Genomic DNA, 16,984 nt, shown 5'->3' on the forward strand with positions numbered 1-16,984 from the left:
ATGCTGAAACTCTTAGGTGAGCCTCCACAGGAATAGTTTCTAGGTATGCTTCTGGAAGCCTTTGTGGACTGACCACAAAGATGGCAGCCATGTGGGATTCTCAGGCCTTTTCCCACAGGCAAAAGCAGGCTTGGGGGGTGGCAGGGTTAATGGCCGGGGTGTGCTGCAGGATAGGTCTGTGTTCAAGTTCAAGACAAGAAGGTAGCATGAAAAGGGCACAAGCATGTCTTGAAGGAAAACGGGTTTTATTGGTCTCCTTGCACTCTTCCAGCATTGCTGGCTCACACTGTTCAGTTCTCTGCCATGATTGTCTCAGCCCATTCACGGAGGGCACTGACACGAGCATACACGGCAGGGGTGGTGGTAGAGCATCGGCTGCTTCCCCAAGACACGATGCCCACCAGCTTCCAAACTCCATTGTTCTGGCACACAAGAGGCCCACCCGAATCACCCTGCAAGGCACAACATAACAAAGGTTGTGGGCGTAGTCCCAGGTAGAGATGGACATGAACTGGGGAAAAACGTGTGGTTCGTGGCATTTCACAAACCACGAACTTTCACAAACCTGCCCCAGTTTGCGAACTGGTTCGTTTGGTTTGTGAAAACGTTACATCCAAGTCAGCAAATCGTCACTTCCAGGTCAGCAGAAGGCCACTTCTGGGTCAGCAGAAGGTCTGCAGAAAGTCCAACCCCTGTTGCCTGGGAAACTGATTGTTCGGCACCAGGCTGTCTGCCGTGATGAACCAAAAAACGAACCAAACGAACCAGCCTAAAGTTCGTGGCGGTTCATCAGAAATGGGCTCTGACAAACTGCTGGTTTGTGAACCATGAACCGGCTCAGTTCGTCATGAACTTTGGTTCGTATTTTGGTTCCTGCCCATCTCTAGTCCCAGGCCCTTGGGCAAATGCCTCTTTCCCTAGCAGCTACCCCACCCACTTTAGAAACCAGCAGACTTTGGAAGGAAAAGTTGCCCCATTTTAGAGTAAGCGTTCCATTTCCATTCACTTGCTCCTCCTTTCACACCCTCTTTCACACCCTCACACAGACCAAGTGGGAACAATTGTTCCTGGACTATATCATCCGCAGGGGGCAGGATTACATGATTCTCCATCTACAAATTGTTTTCTACTCATTAGAAACTAGATGGTGCTGATCTGTCTTAATCTTCCCCCTGAGAATTTTTATTTGTCTATATAGGACATTTTTGGGTCCGTGGGAAAGGAATCAATACCACTAGCGGTTGAGAAATTCTTTTACAATTCCATTCATGTGAATGCGGGGAAAACCACACCTAAGGAGAAAGGAACTGGCTACACATTTCTCCTTGTAACACCAGAACAATTAAGGCTAGATATTTTTTAGTGGAAGCTGGGAATTAGTACATTATTGCAACAGATAGTTGGAACACAGTAGTGATCTAGGCGTTACTATTAATTTTTTAAAAAAGTTCTCTGGTGGCAGGGGGGAAAGTGGTGGGGGCTGGGGAAGGGAAGTGCAGGGAAAATACAGGACTGGCTTGTGACTGTGAATGCCTCTGCACTTGTCTCCAACTGGAGGCAGCCCCAACTTATTAAGGGGCTGAAGTACCTTTCCTATGATTAAAGGCTAAAGAAATTGGGCTTTTTTGTTTAGAAAACACAACTTGGGAGCTATGTTGTCATAAAACAGTGCATGGAATGGGGAAAACATGCAGAGAATCCACCCCCCTCAAAATGCTACAACTCGGGGGCACCCACCAAAACTGATGAGCAGTACGGAGAGGGCAGACCAAAGAAAAAACTTCTACAATACATGAATTACTTATGCAACTAACTCGCTGTCATGGAATGCAGTGAAAGGAATGGAGAAATTCATGCTTAAATGGAGCTTCCACATTAAAGGGCAATATATCTTTGAATGCCAGTTGCTGGGACCAATTGCTTCAATGCCCTGTTTGTTGGTCTTCTAAGGGCACCTGCTTGGCCATTGTGGGAGACGAGATACTGAAATAGATGGACCATTAGCTTGATCCATTAGGGTCGCTCTTATGTTCTCTCAGTTTGAGTGCTACTGCTGGAAAGACAGTCATTCCGCATTTGCAGTGCAATCCTATGGAGAGTTACTCCAGTCTAAGGCCATTGGCTTCAGCATAAGATTGCACAGTGTTTTTCTATGAGAGGTGCCAGCCTACCGCTGCTCTTCTCCAGATGAGAAGGGCACTGATACTCACCATGCATGAAGAGGAGCCAGCTGCACCCGCACAGATCATCAAGTCCGAAATGTTGCTGCCCCAGGACTCCTTGCATTGCTCATTGGATAGCAGAGGCAGGGCCGTTTGCTGCAACTTGTTGGGGGTAACTAAGGCTGCAGGAAACAGGACTGAGTCAGAACACAGGGCTCCCATTTCCACACTGTCAGTGATCTGCTCCTACGGTACAGACTCTGCACTCCGCAGGCACCCCAAGTAACCCCGTTTGCAAGTTAATGAAGCCACTTGGACAATCTGTGTACAATGTGCCCTTGATTGTTTTCAGCACATGCTTTGAGTAATGCACCGGTAAACATAATACAAACCCTGCATTTAAGCAGAGGAATTAGCCATGTTAGTCTGTAGTAGCAAAACAGTAAAGAGTCCAGTAGCACCTTTAAGACTAACCAACTTTACTGTAGCATAAGCGTTCGAGAATCACTGTTCTGATGCATCTGACAAAGAGAATGGTGTTTCTCAAAAGCTTATGCTACAGTAAAGTTGGTTAGTCTTAAAGGTGCTACTGGACTCTTTACTGTTTTGCATTTAACCAGGTACTGATTCCAAATTATTAATTGCAAAGTAAACATGCATTGGCTCTTCCTTATGAACAGGTATGCACTTACGTACATATAGGATGTACATGCATTCATGTAACATGGAAACAGGGCTTCTGGTACGTGCAAAAAAGCCAGCCATGCGACTGCAGGCTATACCACTTCTGACTGTAAGTGGAGTGGGTCAAATTTTGGAATGTTCCTCCACAAATTTAGTAAATTAGAATAGTGGGTAGAAGGCTGCACTAAACCTCTCTCTCTCTGGTGTGGTGATTTTGCTACATACAAGAAAGTTTTTAAGTGCATTTGACAAAATGTCATGTAATCTGATGTGGTACAGTCCTGACAATTTCTACCACCATCTTCTGTTAGTCAAGAATGAGCTTGATAAAACAGTACCCAAGTTAAGAGCAGACAATAAAACACCTACAAAAAGAGTTAGTAAAAATCCTTAATTAAATGCCTGGGGAGGGAAAAAAACATTCTTACTTGGCACCTAAAGGACAATAAGCTAGTACCGAGTGAGCCTCACAGGAGAGGGCATTCCAAAAGTGAGGTGCCATCACGGAGTAGCCCTTGTCTTTTATCACCACCTACTTCAGTTCTGCAGGCAGGAGCACACGGCTTCAGAAGGCAGTCTTAACTGGTGGGCTGAGAAAGTTGGGAGAGAGCTGTGTAGCTTTGTGGTTAAGCACTTTACTGGTTCAAATCCCACAACTGCCATAAGCTCAGTAGATCCAGAGGAGTTAGCCGTGTTTGTCTGTAGTAGCGAAATATTAAAGAGTCCAGTAGCACCTTTAAGACTAACCAACTTTATTGTGGCATAAGCTTTCGAGAACTACAGTTCTCTTCGCCAGATACTTCTGACGAAGAGAGCTGTGGCTTTGGAGCTTAAGCTACAATAAAGTTGGTTAGTCTTAAAGGTGCTACTGGACTCTTTACTCATAAGCTCAGTAGGTCTTCTTAGCAGGGCTGGCGCCTCCATTGAGGCAACCCCAGTGATCGCCTCCAGTGCTGAGGCACTGTAGGGGGTGCTGGGGCCGGGGCTGGGGGCGCGTGCTGCGGAGCTGGTGGCAGCAGCGTGCAGGCAGCTGACCAGGAGGGATGGGAAGCTGCCCGTGCGCCACCCCAGACACCTGCCACGCCTGGCCAGCAGCTACTGCAGCCTCCCAGCTCTCCCACACTGCTGCCACTGCCAACATGCGCCCCCGGTCAGGAGCAGCAGCCGCAGGCCAGGCATAGCAGGAGTCTGGGGTGACGTGCGGAGCAATGGAGTGGGAGGGCTGGGAGGACGCATGCACGCCTCCCCAGCCACCCGTTGTGCCTGGCTGGGCTGGCAGCCTCTCAGCCCTCCTGCCCAGCCTCCCGCCGCCCCGCAGTACAGGTGCACGCGGGTGCACAAACACGTGCAAGGAGGCAGGAACAGTCCTGAAGCTGCCCCCCCCCAGCCTCAGGTGCCAGAAACCCTGGAGCTGGCCCTGCTTCTTAGCCCCAGTTCCCCAGCAGTACTGTGAGGATAATGATGATACTGACTTTGTTCACCCCCCTGGGTGGGGCACTAATCTGTCCAGAAGAGCAGTATACAAATGGACTATTATTATTATACAAAAATTGAACTGTTACAGTTTGGGAGGAGACAGTCCCTCTACTATCCTAGTCCCAAATCTTTTAGGGTCTTAAACATAAGAACAAGTACTTGAGTTCGGAAATTGATTTGCAGCCAATACAAATCTTGTTGGCCAATATAGATCTATCTCTGCCCCCAGGGCTTTTTTTCTGAGAAAAGAGGTGGTGGAACTCAGTGGGTTGCCCTCGGAGAAAATGGTCACATGGCTGGTGGCCCCGCCCCCTGATCTCCAGACAGGGGGGAGTTTAGATTGCCCTCCAGCATGGAGGGCAGTTTAAACTCCCCTCTGTCTGGAGATCAGGGGGCGGGGCCACCAGCCATGTGACCATTTTCAAGCGGTTCCAGAACTCCGTTCCACCTCATTCCAGCTGAAAAAAAGCCCTGTCTGCCCCACTTCTCCACATCCCCTGGAGCTGCTCATCCCTGCCTCTCTATGCGGTAGACCCTCAGAAGGCACATGCTCTGGCATGTGCTGTGGCCAGGGTGCACCACCTTCTGCAACGAACACATCTTTCTCAGCTCAAAACAGGAAACCTGCATCTCTCCCAGAGATACGGAAGCCTGCTGCCAGACCCACCATTGTAGCGTGTCTTGCCCCACCCGCTGGTGGCACAGAGGTCACCGCTCTTGAACTCGTCTGCAGCATCTGTCAGGCACACGGGGGACACCTTGGCAGTGATCTGGGCAGGGGTGGCCAGCTTGATCAGGGCAATGTCATTGTTGATGGCAACGGGGTCCCAGTCCGGGTGAGTGAAGACCTGGTCAGAAGAGAAACATTCTGTGAGTTCGACTGGGATAAAAACATGTGGGGAAGGAGGTGCTGTTCTCCTCTGCCTGCCCTTATTTCTTGCATTGCAAACTGAACTTTTTACTGCCGGGGATTGCTCTCTACTATGTGCCACGTGGGCTGCAAGCAGATTTGTAGTCCATCAATGGCTACTAGCCATAAGTGAGTAAAGAAAAGCTCCATAATCAGAGGCAGTCCACCTTTAAAACCCAGTTCTAGGAGGCAATATCAAGTGAAGGCGTCAGCCTCCGTGTCCTTTTTGTTGGCCTTTCATGGCAACTGGCTGGCCGCTGAGTGAAACAATATGCTGGATTAGATATACAGCTGGTATGATCCAGCAGGGCTGAATCCACACTTACTGGCATAGCGCGAAACAGTCGGAATGATAGTGTCATCATGATGACGTCAGAAATTGCACCAGGAAGGCGCTATCATTTCGACTGTTTCGCGCTATGCCGGTAAGTGTGGATTCAGCCCAGGGCTCTTCTCGTGTTCTTATGTCCCTACTTCCATCCATGCCCTTCTCTCTTATGCTTGCAAAGATAATTCAAGCAATAAGCTTCATCCTTCCTACTGCCTTGTAAATTATAAGACTTCTGGTTTTCTCACCCACCTTTTCAACAGCCAACTTTTGTATATTCTCCACAGAAGAGCTGCGGTCATGTTCTCCGAGCACTACAACGTTGGACTTCCTGGAGAACAAAACGAAGCAGTGAGTTGGTCCACAGTCAAAGGAAACAGCAACTCTACCTGCGTCTGGTATCATCCCGTTACGGTTTGCAAGCAGTCTTCGCAGCACAGAAAAGAGGTTCAGAGCTGGGAATTAAAATCCTTATTGGTTTGGATTGCCTGCTGACAAAATGGCTGCTTACAAGACAGGAGCAATTTGGCAGCTCAGCTTTAGCTCGGTTTATCTTCTGGAGAAGCGGAGCTGTTGCAAAGAGCTGTGTTTTGACCTGGCAGTCTAATAGTGGCATCCTAAACAGAGCCCTACCCTTCTAACCTTATTGACTTCAACAGACTTAGAAAAGTGTAACTCTGCTTAGGCTGCTGTGGTCAGGGTGGCAAAGCTTATTTTTATTAGCTTGCAGAGAAGCTATCTTGCAAAGTGGTTTCTCTTGATGCTACCAGTCAGCGTTTGGAATATTTATTTTGCCAATAACACCTGAGTCACTCTGCACAAGACATCTTACACAGGGATGCTCAAGTGAAAGATCTCACACTTGTTCTCCCATTGTGGATGCACATGCCCTATTAGGGAGACAGAGTACACTTGAATATAAGACCACACAGAAAGTGAGTCACTTGAGCGTCCGGTGTAAGATGTCTTGTGTAGAGAGACTCACTGTCCTGGGCCTTTCTGCATGATGAAAAAGGTGTCCATGATTCATTTTACCCTTAGTGTGATCTTAGTGAGTGTGATACACCCAGAAGCCCCAAGTCCACAGAACAGAACTAGCCTTATTTCTGTGGGCCAAACCACACATTACAAACAAAGGCATGTAATGAAGTCCCAATCATATTTTTTTCAAATGAGGGCCATTCCAACATGGCTCACCTGAACCCGGAACGCTGTGCAGCATGCCGAAAAAACGGGAGAAAAAATGTTGCGCAACATCACACAAAACTCGCAAGAGAAAACGCAATCTTCCGCATTTTTTTTCAGCATGCTGCACAGCGTTCCGGGTTCAGGTGAGCCATGTGGGAACAGCCGAAAAGTAGCTTTAGCAAGGGGCAGTTTTGAATGGAGAAGTAACAGGGGGAGAGATACGGTACATAGGGTTTCTTTTGCTTCAAATCATGCACACACACAAACACACACTACAGCTGGTTGCTTCTCCCTTCTTCCCAGTGGAGGTCCAAATACATCTTAAACATAGCTGGAACCTCTGTGAAGAATAAAGCAACTGGGAAATGATTCAGAACAGAAAAGCAGCCAATGGGGAAAGGGGTTCTCAGCCCCTCTCCCTCTGTCACTTCTCCGCTCAGAATTGCCTTCCCCTGAAGCAGCTTCCTATTTTTAAAAGAATCCAGTCAGAGCTTCGTTACATGCATTTGTTAAGCAATTGTAAGAAACGAATTGGTTTCAGCTCAGAGCTACCACTGTCGACAAGCTTGTTGCTATCATTTTTGGAGAGGAGTTGTGTAGCCATTGGCCAACAGCTTGATGCCAGTAGAGCATTAGGATGAAATCCTCCAGGCCACCAACGGGCATATTTTTCAGCCCACGGGCCACATCAGTGTCTCAACACACAAAAGATGTTCTCCCATCTTGCTCACTCACTGGAATATGAATATGGGTGAGCAGGGCTTTTTTTCAGCTGGAACGCGGTGGAACAGAGTTCCGGCACCTCTTGAAAATGGTCACATGACTGGTGTCCCCGCCCCCTGATCTCCAGACAGAGGGGAGTTGAGATCTAAACTCCCCTCTGTCTGGAGATCAGGGGGCGGGGCCACTAGCCATGTGACCATTTTCTCCAAGGGCAACCCACTGAGTTCCGCCACCTCTTTTCCCAGAAAAAAAGCCCTGTGGGTGAGTCAGACATGGCGCAAGACTGCCAGAATAGGAGCGAGAAAGAGTCAGCATCCACTCTGGAGCCTTCCCAAGCGGAGCCCTCCTCCTTTCTGCTGCTTTTAGCGGTTCTTCACATCCCCTCCAGCCCTCAAGTTGTTGAACAATTTTTTCGGAGCGCTGACCCACTGACTCATGCTCCTGACAAATGGTGAATCAGCTCAAGGGCCAAATGAAGTGTTCCCACAAACTGGAAATGTTCCCTTGAGCCCTAGTTTGTCCACCTCTGCTCTCGGCTAACGACCGCCGTGAGAAAAATTCCAGCTTGTGTTCCCTTGCCCTGGTGTGACATGGCTGAAACAGCAGGCAGCCCTGCTCGGCCAGGAGGCTGGCTTTACGCAGCCTCCCTTCCCTTGCCGATATTTTAGTTTTTTAAAAAATATCTCAACCATGATGAAACAGGAATTCTATACTCACGTCACCCCACAGTGGGCCGCAGTCACCACCCAGTTCTCGCTGACAAGAGACCCGCCACAAAAGTGCCACCCGCTCTTCTCCTGCAAAGCAGGCCGATAGAAAGAGAAGGTTAGATGAGTGTTAATATCCAGGTGGGGCTGGGATTACTCTCCAGATAACAGAGATCAGTTACTCTGGAGAACATGGCAGCTGTTAAGAATGGATTCAATGACATCACATTCCTGCTGTGCTCCTTTCCCCCCCTCCCAAACTCAACCCTCCCCAGGCTCTGCCCTCAAATCACCAGGAATTTGCCTACCTGGAGTTAGCTAAGCGACAAGTGACGCCTGACCCAGGTTGGACACTTGTCCGCTTCCCTCAAGTTTTGATGGGAAATGTAGGCGTCCTGGTCTTGCAGCTGTAATGGAGAGCCAAGCTGTAAAACCAGGACGCCTACATTTCCCATCAAAACTTGAGGGAAGCTGACAAGTGTCCAACCTGAGTCAGGCGTCACTTGTAGCTTGGCTCGCGCACACACACACACACACACACACACAAATTCTGCCTGCATTTCTTGCAAGAGAGAGCCCAATCACGCAGAAAAGTATGCATTCTGCATTTAGCATGTAATTTTGTATGTGTGTTGTTTTACCAAATTGTTTTTGTTCTGTTGTTTTGCACTTTGAGTCCTAGGATATCCAGAACAGTAGACTTATAAACATTTTAAATAAAGGAGGAAGACTGTGGGGTTGAAGGCATCACTGATGGACTTTCTGATATCCATCCCCCGTCCAACCAGCCCTCTGCCGTCAAATGAAGGGGGCCGGGTCTAGGACGAGGAAAAGAAACATGCAGTGGGATCTAATGCACACATGCGTAGAAGTACATCCCATTGGATTCAATGAGACTTACTCCCTTGTAAGCATACTCCAAAGTCTGATAGAGATAAGAAACTGAGGCAGAGCCTGGAAAGAGCCATGCATAAGAGAAAAAGGGAATTGGGGATGCGTGAGTAGGTGGGCAATGATTAATTTGTTGAAAGGCTAAAAGCCCCATCCCTCCAAGCTTTGAAACCCAGATGTTTAGGTGTCACTTGGCTGTCGTTGCTCCGTACTGAAGGGAATGTATTCTGAGCATGATCTGAAGCACTATCCTTTTTATTGTTATATAACCATATTCTGGGGCTGAAATCTTTTTTTTTTTTTTAAGTTCCAAAGTGCCCTAAGAAATTCCCAACCAGAAGATGAATGTCCAACCAAGGAAATTTGGAAAGACAAGATGGCAGAATATGCAGTGATGGCAAAACTGACGAGTTATATAAATAGAAGACCAATAAGTGAATTTGAAGAGAAATGAGGGAATTATTTTGCTTATAAAGAATAAAATAAATAAGATGTTGCAGTTTTATAAAGTAGAATAAGATCACATACTGACATTGCATATAGCTTATAAGAGTTTATAGTCTAACAAGGGGAGAAATGTATGAATATATAATCAAATATTTAATTGGTAAAATAGTTTGTAGATTTGGAAACACTGATAAAGTTATTGATAAGTAGAGAGGATTGCTATAGTAATCAGTTATATAAAGAGTTAAGACGAAATAGTGCAGCAATAATGGAATGAGGATTATATATTGATATATTGTTAAATATTGAATATAAAGCTATGATAAGATGGAAATGGGCAAATATTAATGACGAGGTAGATTGCATGATGTATTTAGTTTGGGAAGGCAAATGTGAAAATATACAGTAGCTGGGACAGTATATGTATTCTTTATTTTAATATTGATTAACTCTGAATAAGATATGTTTTGAGTACTCTGTATGTTAATAACTCTTGTAGTACAAAATCCCACCCCTTCTTTGACCCTGTATCTCCCCCTCTTCTTTCTGTACGCCATTTATTTTGAAAATATTTAAAAAAATAAATAACAAGAAATTCCCAACCAGTTTTTACCTGCAAAGAGACCTGCCAGGGCCACGATCCAGGCACTGCTTCTTCCCCGTTAACAATACGGGTGTAGCCACTAATGACGGGCTCAATCGCAGGGACACCACAGCCTAGAAACAACAAGAACATTTTTGAAAAAGCAACCATAGAGTCCCACCCTACACAGCAACAGTTTTTATTTATTTAAAATATTTCAAATTCCCATTAAATTAAAAAATTCTACTTTGCATGCAGCTGACACAGGTTATTAATTTATTTAGTTATTTATTTCATTTATACCATACCTTTCTCCGCAATGGGGACCCAAAGCGGCTTACATCATATTCTTCTCCATTTTATCTTCACAACAGCCCTATAAGGTAGGTTAGGCTGAGGCTGTGTGACTTGCCCACAATCACTCAGTCAGCTTCCATGGCAGAGTGGGGATTCGAACCTGGGTCTCCTTGATCCTAGTCTAACACTCTAATCACTACACCACACTGGTTCAGTCCCGGCCTCTCTAAATAAAGTTTAAGAAGCTGGCATCAGGAGAGACTTTTCTTGCTTGAGCTTCTGGAGCTGTTGTGGTTGATACTGCACTAGAAGCACCCGTGGTTTGATTCACCTTTGCCCTTTTCAGTTGTCGTATTTGGGGATATCCAACTACATGTACAAGAAGCGTAGGATACCTGTGCTCCTCCTAATATGTACATTTTTCTCTGAACAGGGCGCCATGTGAATTTTCAGCTTCCTTGCCTCCTCATTATCAAGGACAGCTGCACAGCCCTACAAGCTTGCATCTAGGCACTTATTTGTTATCTGTCTGCCCCCATGGGCCTAGACTTGCCAACCTCCAGGTGAGGCCTGGAGATCTTCCAGAATGACAAGTGATCTCTAGATGACACCTATCAGTTCCTCTAGAGAAATTGGACTTTTGGGCATCAAACCCCAGTGAGGCCCCTCCCCAAATTCCACCCTCTTCAAGCTTTGCCAAGGAATTTCTCAGCCTGGAGTTGGCAACCTTACATGTCACTATCCTCTCAGTAATTCCATTAAAGGAAGCTGGGAGAAGCTGTTGATGCGATTATGTAGTCAAGAGTCACACAGAACTTGATCCCTGGAAAGATGACACAGGATGGGATCGTGTATGTCTCGCTATTCCTGCCATCTTAATGGCGAAAGCCCTATCGGTGTTGCATGGGCAGCTACTGGTGCAGAGAAATAATTTGAACACCAGAAATTCCGTAAGGACAGCAGTTGTACCAGACCCCCTTGGATGTAGTGGACCACAGTTTTGCCCAAAGCTACTCGAGTTTTCATTTTGGATTTTCTGTTGTCTGGACCTTAGTTACATTTTATAGCCTGTGCCTTTAAGTCCTTTTCTTTTAAAAGCAGTAATAAATAAAAACAATTTAATCATGCCTGAAACCAAGTGAATCTTTTTGGGGCTTCCTCGTGAGTCCCTATTTCTGCTTTCCTGGCATCCTCTTGAAATCCATCTTTTGAGCCAGCTATCACCTTGAAATTCTGGTTTTCTGAACTTGTCTGTCTATCCCCTCCTATCCATTCCACTACTCCTGGCCCCGATTTTGCCCCATAACTAATGCAACCAAGACCCATGGCCCATCTCCATGTTCACCTACAAAATGTGATGTAGCCCTTCTGGGCTTGTTCTAGGCTTGCCAACCTCCATGTGTAGGGTTGCTAGCTCCAAGTTGGGAAATTCCTAGAGATCTGGGGGGTGAAACCTGGAGAAACCTGGAGAAAGTGGGATTTGGGGAGGGAAAAGACCTTGGCATGGCATAATTCCATAGAGTCCACCCCCCCCCCCACCAAAGTAGCCATTTTCTCCAGGTAAATTGATCTCTGTGGCCTGGAGACCAGTTGTAATTCCGGGAGATCTCCAGCCACTACCTGGAGGATGGCAACCCTATCCAGGTGGGGCCTGATCTTCTGGAATTGCAACTGATCATCAGACTACAAAGATCAGTTCCTCTGGAGGAAATGGCTGTTTTGGAAAGTGGACTCTATGGTATCACGTCCCGGCTGAAGTCCCTCCCCTCCACAAACCCCACCCTCTCCCGGCTCCATTCTCAACTCTCCAGGAATTTCCCAACCAGGAGCTGGCAACCCTGGCTTATGCCAATTTCAAATGCAGCTGGGGACCATGTATTCAAAAACTTCTTTCCCTCCTCCCATACTCGCACAGAATTCACTGTCCATGGAAATTTAGGACCTTGTTTAGGAAACAAGATTTCATGGTGCTGCTATGCTGTGGCTGTTGAGACAATTTTTAAATAATAACATAACATTTGATTTATATACTGCCCTTCAGGACAACTTAATGCCCACTCAGAGCGGTTTTCAAAGTATGTTATTATTACCCCACAACAATCACCCTGTGAGGTGGGTGGGGCTGAGAGAGCTCTGAGAGAGCTGAGACTGACCCAAGGTCACCCAGCTGGCTTCAAGTGGAGGAGTGGGGAATCAAACCCCGCTCTCCAGATTAGAGTCCTGCTGCTCTTAACCACTACACCAAAATGGCTAAATTCTCCTCTAAAATGTTGTCATGGGCCACAGATTTGACCCATGGCTGCAGTAACAGGTAGTTTGGCCCTTAGTTTATTAGGAACAACAGCTTGAGCCTAAATATCTCCATAATTCATTTTTGGATTTTGTTGGCTTAACATGGCAGAGCATTCCAATATCCTATCCCTTCAACTGCATTCTGAAATGGTACAAACCCAGGAGGTATTTCCTTTTCCTGGGCCGTCGTCACACGGGCATCTCTTCCGTTAAATTTACAGCATATAGCGTCCTACCTGTTATCGGCACAGTAACGTTTCTTTGGGTCACCTAACGGCTCTTCACGCCACCAGCTGTCCACACCGAAGCACTCTGTTCTGTTCTCTCTAACCGCGCAGAAGCAGCTCCTCCCCCCCTTTTTTATTATTCTGGCATTTAATTCCGCTATAACGGATTAACAGCATATAAACATTACGACCCTTTTGTTTTTCCAACTTTGAAATTATATAAATAGCCCTTTGCCCGCAGAAAACTCCCTGTCTGGCGTGATCCCCATCGCTGAAGACTCTGCCATGGCGACTGAGTCATTTTTACTTCAGCAGAAAGTTTTCATTGTGTTATGTCGTTATGGCGTTATAAGGACATAATAAAATTTAAAAAGGGAGTCGCAGGAAGAAATGGATTCTGGGATTGAAGGGAGGGCATAGGACGTTGCGAGGCGAAATACATCGATGTGAGGCATTCACACTGAGGTGCAAAATATCGCAACTATCAAGCAAAAAACAGCAATGAGGAAATCGCATCAGTGTTGGAATAAGGTGGGTGTTTGCCGGGAAATAGCGCCATTTTAGCACTAAAAAAAAGCCCGTGTGACGACGGCCCTGAAGTTATTGATCCCTTTGAAACTTTTCTGAGCTTGATCCTGAAAATGACACAAACAACTTAACTAACTCCCACCCACTGCTTCCCTGCTTTTGGGGAGTGGTGAAAAATATTCCTAAGGAGTTAGCTGAAGAGGGTAGAAACAGAGCAAAGCTACAAGTGACGAATGACACAGGTTGGACACTTGTCAGCTTCCCTCAAGTTTTGATGGGAAATGTAGGCGTCCTGGTCTTGCAGCTTGGCTCTCCGACGGCTGTCCAATGGCCTTTTCAACTGCCACTTGTCCAACATTCCGCCAAGCTGCTTACATTTCCCATCAGAACTTGAGGGAAGCTGGCAAGTGTCCAACCTGTGTCAGGCGTCACTTGTAGTTTGGCCCATAGTCCAGCTTTGTAAAACACAGCTCTGTAGTTATTATTTCTTCGTATCCCTCTCATTCTCTCTCAAAGGGTAGATTAAAATATTCAATTCAAATAAATTAAAAATTAAAAAGACAGAATAAAACAAATAACTGCAGCAAATATGTATCTATAACTTTGCCAGAGTTTTGCAAGCTACTTTGTTCCCCCCAAACCTGGATCTTACATCTCCAGAAAGGCTGACGTACCCACCCTCCAGCCCAGAGCCTGTAGCTACTTACTCTGCACAGCGCTGGCGATTGCCGCGCAGGAGAGAAACCACAAGATATTCATGCTAGATCTGAAGGTGGCACGATTAGAAAAATTGCTGGCAGCTCTATCATTTTTATACTGAATGCCCACAGCAAAGGTGGCTGTGTGCCAGCAGGTGCCTGGGAAGAAGCAGGCCTGGCCTTTGATAATGTGGTCGATAACTGACAGGAGATGGTAACTGTGTCTACAGTGGGGGAAAGGAGTTATTTTTAGGTTGATCACAGCTGAAGAGTTTCCACAGCATCATCTTTGGGGGACATTTCAGAATCCAGAGAGGAACTGACCCCAAAGCTTCCTTCTCTCTTGCTTTGCTTTGCGCCTGCTGAGGAATTAATCCCTTCCTGTTGCAAAGGACATTACTGCACTCCAGGGCGTGGTGGAACTCAGGACCGCACAATGACGTCACTTTGGTTCAGCTGGAACAAGGGGGGAGTTTTTAAAAGTTTAAATCGCCCTCGGCGAAAATGGCCACATGGCCGGTGGCCCTGCTCCCTGATCTCCAGACAGAGGGGAGTTTAGATCGCCCTCTGTACCACGATCTAAACTCCCCTCTGTCTGGAGATCAGGGGGCGGGGCCACCGGCCATGTGGCCATTTCCAAGAGGTGCCAGAACTCCGTTCCACCGCGTTCCCGCTGAAAAAAGCCCTGCTATACTCTAAAAATCCCACCCCCCACTCTGGCTTATTTCTCATGGAAATGAAGTATCTGTGTCTGAGCTGCTTTAGATCACAGGAGAAGGCTCACCGGATGGAATACCCTCCATATTATAGAATGCTTCTCTCTGCACATGAAGATGCCAAGGAGGAACATTGTTGCCTAGTCCTTGACACTCTATCTTTCAGTATACAGGGATTCCCCACGCCCTTTTCATGACAGAGCATTCCCTCACATCTGAAGCGGCACTGACCACCTCCATGAAAATTAGGTCTTCTTCACACAGGGTGCTGGTCAGTTTTTCTCACCATTGCCTTATGACCTGAGACTTATTCCAGAATGTTCAGCGTGACCAGCAAAAGCCAGGGTCATCCTTGGCCAAGGTGAGATGGATGATAGAAGAATATGCGGGGAACCTTTAAAGGGTGATATGATCAGATGACTATTATACTTTGACACCATGAAAGACGTCATTTGGATTTTCTGCCTCAGGAGACAAAATATGCAGCCTTGTTATTGATACTTTTGGACATTATAGCGGACATTAGTGCGTCAGCTATAGCACGTATTTTTTTACTCCAGAGGTAATCAATTTGTACCAGCTGCTTCCAAAATATTTAAGTCCAAAGTGATTTCACAACTATTGTATGGTATTCCAATCTGAAGGCCTTTGACTGGGTCATTGAACGTGTCCAATCTAAATTTCTGCGAAAAATCCTGGGCCTACCGAAGTGTGTTCCATATGCAGTCATTTGCTTAGAAACTGGCTTAATTTTAGTGGAAACGAGGGCATGGCTTATGACATTTAAATACTGGCTACGGTTACATTATAATTCTGACCCTGGGAGCTTTACATATCAAATGCTTTCAGAGTCCAATGTGTCAAACTGGTCAGCGTATATCATGGAAAAAATGGAAGGCATGGGTATATCTGCGGGCTCACTGTCTATGTTAACATCAAATGCGGCATTTCATCAAATTAAGAGTAGGTTGCTAGATATCGAGCGCCAGAAGTTATATAGCCTGGCTACTAAAACCTGCTCTCCCCTGAGCTTTGAAGTCCACCTCACTGTAGGGAGGATGGCTCCATATTTATCCTCCCTGCAGGTGCCCCAGCTTCGTAGAGCTTTTTCTTTGGCCAGGTGCAATGCTATGCCTTCGGCCATTCTACATGGCAGATTTAATAGGATAGCCTACTCAGCTAGAAGCTGTTTAGGTGAACAAAAATGTGTCGAGTCAATTACACATGTTCTTTTGCATTGTCATTTGTACACTGGTATACATCAAACATATTTAAAATCTGTTTTAGCTAGTATGATGGATTGCTCTGACTCGCTCAAAGTCTATAGACTGTTGAATGATTCCTTTCCTGACGTCACCGAGGTGACCAAATTTCTCCATTCAGCTTCAAAGTTGTGTCAAAGGATATCACGGAAATAAGCTATAAATGTATTTATGTATCCTTTATGTATCCTTTTAACCTTGTTTTTCTTTTTGTAAGTGGATAACTTGAATTGTTCCTACATGCCAATAACGGCTAACTTGACTTGACTTACTTGTGGATTTTGTCTAGATGCCGTCAACAACTGAGTTGACCAAGAAAAAGTATTTTCCATGATGGTACCACAACCATAAAAGCACCATGCTTTGCTTCCAGCCATCTTTTTGGAAAGGTGGGGTTCCAAGTTCTTTGATAGAGAAATTAAATTGCTTTTCTGCCACAGCAAATTCTTTCCCAAAGAGGGACTGCTGGTTCCCCTAAAACAACACAATTTGGAAACCACCAGATTAGAAAGCAGGATTTAATCAGTTTAAGGATTTTGGAGAACTCTGCAGTAACCATTCACCTTCCATATATTTATACACTTCGCCAGAATGATTTACATATAACAGGTATGTATGGTTTTCTTTTTCCTTCAGTGTGACATACAAGTGTAGATCCCAGTTCTATATTTATTTTATACCTTGTTTTTCTCTCCTCTGTGGCTTATATTGTTCTCTCTGCCTCCTTTTTATCCTCAAACCCACAACTCCACGATGTAGGTAAGGTTATGAGACAATGACTAGTTCAAGATCACCTGCAACCAGGGCTTTTTTTCTGGGAAAAGAGGTGGTGGAACTGAGGGCCAAACTACAAGTGACGAATGAC

At 45.9% G+C, this 16,984-nt stretch overlaps 1 protein-coding gene across 1 annotated transcript; it reads right to left on the bottom strand.

The window, feature by feature from the left end:
- Nucleotides 1–228: 228 nt before the first annotated feature.
- Nucleotides 229–14,223, bottom strand: LOC129344220 (chymotrypsinogen B-like). Its single transcript, XM_055000767.1, has 7 exons — nucleotides 14,151–14,223; nucleotides 10,130–10,233; nucleotides 8,189–8,268; nucleotides 5,813–5,891; nucleotides 4,990–5,170; nucleotides 2,211–2,344; nucleotides 229–452 (listed from the first exon to the last, which is right to left on the bottom strand). The coding sequence occupies exons 1-7, from the start codon at nucleotides 14,200–14,202 to the stop codon at nucleotides 291–293; spliced, it is 792 nt and encodes a 263-aa protein (XP_054856742.1). The 5' UTR covers nucleotides 14,203–14,223; the 3' UTR covers nucleotides 229–290.
- Nucleotides 14,224–16,984: the final 2,761 nt, after the last annotated feature.

This window comes from Eublepharis macularius, chromosome 16 (assembly GCF_028583425.1).
Source record: "Eublepharis macularius isolate TG4126 chromosome 16, MPM_Emac_v1.0, whole genome shotgun sequence".
Lineage (NCBI taxonomy): Eukaryota > Metazoa > Chordata > Lepidosauria > Squamata > Eublepharidae > Eublepharis > Eublepharis macularius.